General features: G+C 47.5%; 1 protein-coding gene across 1 annotated transcript; it reads right to left on the reverse strand.

Moving 5' to 3' along the window:
* Window positions 1-2,604: 2,604 nt before the first annotated feature.
* Window positions 2,605-5,329, reverse strand: TMEM252 (transmembrane protein 252). The gene is made up of 2 exons (XM_040988760.1): window positions 5,052-5,329; window positions 2,605-2,881 (listed from the first exon to the last, which is right to left on the reverse strand). The coding sequence occupies exons 1-2, from the start codon at window positions 5,327-5,329 to the stop codon at window positions 2,605-2,607; spliced, it is 555 nt and encodes a 184-aa protein (XP_040844694.1).
* Between the last annotated feature and the right edge of the window lie 1,063 nt (window positions 5,330-6,392).

Below are 6,392 nucleotides of genomic sequence, written 5' to 3' on the forward strand. Positions count from 1 at the left end.
GCTCTCCCCCAATGCAATCAGGGTTCTCTCTGACTCTAACTCATAGTGGGCCAATTCTTTCCTTCCTCAAATCATTTTTTTTTAAGATTTATTTTTATTATTTGTTTATTGGAAAGGCAGATATACAGAGAGGAGAGACAGAGAGGAAGATCTTCCGTCCGATGATTCACTCCCTAAGTGAGCACAACGGCAGATGCTATGCCGATCTGAAGCCAGGAGACTCTTCCGGGTCTCCCACACGGGCGCAGGGTCCCAAAGCTTTGGGCCGTCCTCGACTGCTTTCCCAGGCCACAGGCAGGGAGCTGGAAGGGAAGCGGGGCTGCCGGGATTAGAACCGGCGCCCATATGGGATCCCGGGCGTGCAAGGCGAGGACCTTAACCATTTGTGCCATCATGCCGGGCCCCCTCAAATCATTTTGATGAGCGGCCCATCAGGCTCTGTGTTGGCCCTTCTTGCACTGGCACAGCACTACCCACTGTTACTGGAGGTTTTAACCTAAGTTTCAAAATAGCAGCTTCTATGGATGCTCCAGCAGTCTCACAGCCACAGTTGGTGTGTTTTTCCATGACAGTGTCTTAAGGCTGACTGCAAAGCCGCAGGGCCATCTTGTGGCCATGATAAGCCAAGGCAAGAAACAAAAGGAGGTTGTATGGGAGAGAATCTCAGGCTATGGCAAATCACTTCAGCAGTAAATTATGATGATTATTATCTGATGATAACACACTGTACGCCAGGCAGGCATCGGGCTCCACTCCCTCCGTGAAGAAAACTGCAATCAAAGAACTGCACCGCCACACACTCTAGCGCCTGGATTTAACAAAACTCAAGCAAACCAAACTTCCAAACCTGGTTGAGACAAGTAACACCTGCTTAACAGGACACTGCTGCTATAGGGTTTTTTCTGAGAAGCCAGCATGTTTATGAGCCCAATCTTTTTTATACCGAGGTTCGAATTTCCAGCTCTAGGGCCCGGCGGTGTGGCCTAGTGGCTAAAGTCCTTGCCTTGAACACCCCAGGATCCCATATGGCCACCGGTTCTAATCCAGGCAGCTCCACTTCCCAGCCAGCTCCCTGCTTGTGGCCTGGGAAAGCAGTCGAGGATGGGCCAAAGCTTTGGGACCCTGCACCCACATGGGATACCCAAAAGAAGTTCCTGGATCCTGGCTTCGGATCAGCATAGCATCGGCTGTTGCGCTCACTTGGGGAGTGAATCATCAGATGGAAGATCTCCCTCTCTGTCTCTCCTCCTCTCTGTATATCTGACTTTGCACTGGGCACACCACATATAGCTGCTGGCTGCTTGTGGTACCCACTTCCCATATGAGCACTGGTTTGAGTCCTAGATGTCCCCCCCTCTGATGCAGCTCTCTGCTGTTGTGCCTGAGAAAGCAGTGGAAAATGGTCTAGGGCTTGGGCCCTGCTGCCATGTGGATGACCCAGAAGATGCTGCTGAATCTTGGTGCTGGACCAGCCCTGTTTCAGCCTTTGCAGCTATGTGAGCTGGGAACCAGCATATAAAAGACCCTGTCTTCATTCTTCCCCGTTTTTCAAGTACAAGAATACCTTCAAAAATGCAAAACATGTAAACTATATAGTAAACAAAGACTTCTTTTAGAAAAATTGAAATCTATGCACAGTTTTTCATAGTATTTATTTTCCGTAAGTTTTTGAAGACCCCCCCCCAACACACATGTATGGATTTAAAATGTAAAATGAACATATCATTTCTTGCTTCATGAGCATTGTTGAAGTATCCTCCTGTATTACTTTTGCTGACCAGGAGCTAAGAATAATAGATACAGTCCAAGGTCCAAAGTCTTAGGGACCACGAGATAAATTCCACAAAGACACATTCATTGTGTTTTAAAACAAATACTTCATTCAGGTCTAAAAGGCAGCCTCTTGTCTCTCAAAATTTGATAAAAGCAGTCTTTGAATTACATAGAAAGTTTTAAAATGTGAAAGGACTTATGTTCAAATATATTAATACCGTGAATGGCTAGTACACAACGCAGCTCCCTGCCAGAATTCCGCGCGTTGAAATTTAGTACTCTGTCATTCAAAGCAAGTCTCTAAGAAATCGTCTCATGCTTGTTACTGCCAGCACCCTTTGTAAGAAAGGGCTTGTTTACCATTTTGGTTTTTAACCATTCTCATAGGGGCTATTACACTCCCCTGCGTGTCATACAGGAAACACACACACACACAAAACAGCACAAAGCAACACACCTCTAGGAAAATGCAACCCTTTGCAAGAACCTGCTTGGCCCGGAGGGCTTGCATGCATTCCTGCATCCCTGTAGCCACAAGTTCAGCGAGGGTCCAGGAAGACACCAGCGAACTCAGCACTGAGCGCCCTCCCCGCCCCAGGACAAGCCCACCACACCCAGCCTGCTAGCAGCATCCTTTTCCTTGGTGGTTCTAAGTATGGAGAAGGCGCCAGTGGCTTTCCCGCGGGCAGCGCTGCTCCTCCAGGCTGAAGTTTTGGCATGGGCATTGGCCGGGCTCCACGTGGGAGCACTGCTCTCAGAACATCTCCGGGATGCCCAGGCTCGCCTGAGCCTGCATTGGGAGGATTGGGAATGCCCTCCTAGCCGCACCCTTCAGCAGGCTTCTCCCGAGAGAGCAGGCGTCTGTCTGGTGACCGTGGTCCGCGAGTGGCCTGGCGTTGCACTCAGGCTTTGCAGCGACTGCGACCAGGCTGGTCTGGGCTCCTCGTAGGCCGGGGGGGCCTCTGCGTGGACCTCATTCTCACGCACGAACTCAAGGCTGCTCTCTGTGTACTGCGGTGGGGGGCCGCGCGAGACCTCTGCATCCGTGGAATGGTTCCACTTCTCTGTGTTGGCACTCTCTGCGTAAGCCGGAGGGTAAAAGTCTGGCCTGAGGGACAAAATGCCACAAACACACACACTTTTGTTTGTTTGTTTGTTTTTTGTTGTTGTTGCTGCTAAAGCAAAACCTCCTTATCATCCCTCTCCGTACTCTTTTGCACTTGCGTTATTCTGAGCTAAGCTATCCCAGTTGTGTTGCTCATCCACCCTTGGATACGTGACAGTTTAATATCAGAGCCAGGAGGGCTGCGTGTGTGGACAGCGTTTCTGCCCAGCACTCCTCCCATTTGCACCCACTGGCATGGTCACCTTCCGTTCCATTGCATTTCTTGTGTCTTAGGAGATGATGCATGAGAACCGGCGTGCAGACCCCTGAGGTATACCAGATGCCTCCACTCTTTCCCGCCGCTCATCTCACAACTCCTGATTGGTTTCAAAGACAACATATATTTCTCAAGCTCTGGCAACTGGCCGCTTGGTGCAAGGTGCGGTTTGTAGCCCTTTCCTTGCTTGCTTGCCAGTAGACCAGGGGCTAAAGGAGGGCATTCATGCCAAGGATGATAGAACATACTTTTGGTCATGCCCAGCATCACTGGTTGTTAAATCCCGGTAGCCTCTCCCTCATGAGTGGTATCAGAAGTGATTTGGAGGTGAGGAAAAGAGGCAGGGGGAGCACAGAAGAGGCAGGGTGAACACAGAAGGACTCCTTCTGTTGCCCACAGAGACTGTTTATGGCGTGTAACCAAGACAAAGCAGGAGCTGCCTCTTGCGGCCTTAGCTCCCTTCCAAAGATTGCCAAGGCCAAAGCCAACTGCCACCTGCTCCAAGCCCCCTCTGCCTCTCCATTCCCAGCTTTCTCTTGCTGCCATTCATATTACCAGTGCCATGTTTTACTGGTGCAGGCCCAGTTTGGCTTGGAGCTGTTATTCAGGGGCCCATGTTGAGTGCAAATGCAACTGCCCAGCCTGGCTTCCTTGTTATTCTGAGTGGGTTGAGCGGCTGTTGGATGAAGCGAGCAGAGTTGATAAAATGGGTATCCTGATGTTCATACTGTATTTCTGATATTTAGCACAGTTTTATTATGCATGTGCAGGTGAATTTAAGTTATACCCCAAAGGCCTTCAGCTAACTTTATTAGGATGGCATACTCTAGCAGTTATCATTTGCCATATTAGATATCTCATCTCATATCATGTATTATATCATCACATATCATATATATGATATATCATATTATATATATCATATACACATAATGCATATGTACATACAAATAAGTCACATAATCTCATCAGATTATACCATATACGATTATATTTAAACTATCTATGTCTATAGTCACAATTTTATATATTAGACAAGCAATCATTCTAGAAGCAGCTTCTGCAATTATTTCAGACACCTTAATATTGACGCAAGGCTAAACACCTTGCTAATTAGCCTAGTAAACATTAATGCGACTTACTTGTTAAAATGGTTCTGTGTCTAACCAAGGCTGACTCAAGTCTTACTGCCTGATACAGATGATACAGTTAAATGAGCCTTTTATTCCTGACAACAAAATACATAACATAAAAGTTACTACTTCTAAGGGAATAGTTCCGTGGCATCAAATCTATTCATATATAATATACCTCAGTTGCGCAGCCTCTTCTAGAACTTTCTGTCACTTTCATGAAGATGAAAGCTTGAATTCAACCTTACCTCTAGAATACCATCACCCAGTCTTGCTTGGATTTTTCAAACAAGACAAGATCAGAACACCTGAACGGATGCTACACTGAAATCGCAGAGGTGGTAGGGCAGTTTTGGTAGCTGCTTATTCGTTTATTACACGGTAGAATTTGCTTTGGAACTTCTTTTTTCTTACAATGTGGTAGTCAATTTATGGAAAAGTGCTAACCATCACTTGACTCTAATTAATGCCTGCTATCAGAATAGAACATGAGCTGGCCTGTGCTGTGGCCTTAGGCGGGTTTTCACTTGGGTTGTTGAGGCGGTTCTCTGAGCATGTTCCTCCTACTTGCCAGTTTTCTTCAAAGTCGACACCATTTTTTGGCTGGCTGATACTGTGAGTGTCTCCAACCACACAGCTCCACTGCTAGATGGGGCACCCTGCCACACATGCAAGTAGCTCTAAGCCAGCGCCAAGCATCATTTAGCCTTTCACAGCTCATCCCATCTCAGCTCTTGCAAGCCCTCGGGCTCCCAGCACGTACCTGTCCACTGTGACCAGGGAGGGGGCCCCCTGAACAAGGTGTTGTCCAAGCACATGGCTGAACACCCCTTTGCTTTTGCTTGCTTGGTGGTAGGTGCTCCAGAAAATTCCACTCAGGAGGACCCCAAATCCCAGAGGCAGGAGCAAATAGGCCAGGATCTGGCTTCCCCAGCAGCTGAATACGGAGCCTGAAGAAATGAAGAAGGCTCCCAGGCAGATCATCAAGAAACCCGTGAGGAGCACAAAGACTCCCAGGAGTAGCCCAGTTCTGTTTCGCATCCCTGCTTCTTGGGTACCCAGCCCTTGACCTTGCCCCTCCCTGGCTTTCCGCTTCCTTGAAGCAAATGCATCCGCTAACCAGCTTTATATGCTCTGGGACCAGCTGCCCTTTGCACAAGTAACTCAAGGAGGCGTCTAGAAGCTATTTTTTAACCATTGAAAGTTATTGCAATCTCCTTGGAAGGTTAACCTGAAAATTGCTTCCTGGCTCTTTGGAACTGTTTTTGCTGTGCTGAGCTGGGTAGCATTCCTCAGCTGCTCCAGTTATTAGAAGGGAGATCCTTAAACATTGACAAAAAGGGCATGACTCTCTTGATCCTCAAATGGGTAATTTCCTACTAAAAGATAAATAAGGAGGCCACATGGGGGATCTGGCAATGAACCCTTTCCTGTCCCTCTCCCTTGTCCTTCTACTAAGAAAACATTTTGTCAAGGCTGTCAGCAAGTTCACCTGGCCTCCAGCATGAATCTGCTATTGGGAAGGGATGGTGGGTGCCAGAGGAGAGATCTTCCGGAGACAGAAAGCCTTGGGAATCTGGGGGAGGTCTCTGGGCTTGTCAGAGATGGTGAAATGAGGACTTTAGCTCTCTGATTCTTCTTTTGAATACTTCCTGCAAAAATGCTGTCATCCTGGGCTCACCTCTGATTAACGCGTAGGTCTTTGATGCAGCCATAAGCATCTGATATGAGAGCATCCCCGAAGTGTGTTACTCCCTCCTTGCAAAACAGAAACAAGTCACACACACACACACACACACACACACACACACACACACACACGAGGGCCACAGAACAACACTGGCAGAGCAGAGGCTCCATTAAGTCCTGGAATCTTCCCTCCTAACAAAATGCACGATAATTGCAATTTATTATAATAGATGCTGTCCAAACGCTCTTTCCTTTCTCACAACCCTGTGTTCTTTATAGCTCTCATATAAAACTTGTTTCTAATGGTAGTTACTTTTTCCCCCCCCTGGAATCAGTGATTTGTTCTTTGTCTAGATTTCCTTCGTTCTAACTGTCTTTGGGTGATGATCCTTTTCTCAGATCTGGCTCAGGCCCT

The sequence above is a fragment of the Ochotona curzoniae genome, unplaced genomic scaffold (assembly GCF_017591425.1).
Source record: "Ochotona curzoniae isolate NIBS_2020 unplaced genomic scaffold, NIBS_Ocur_1.0 contig_50, whole genome shotgun sequence".
NCBI classification, from domain to species: Eukaryota; Metazoa; Chordata; class Mammalia; order Lagomorpha; family Ochotonidae; genus Ochotona; species Ochotona curzoniae.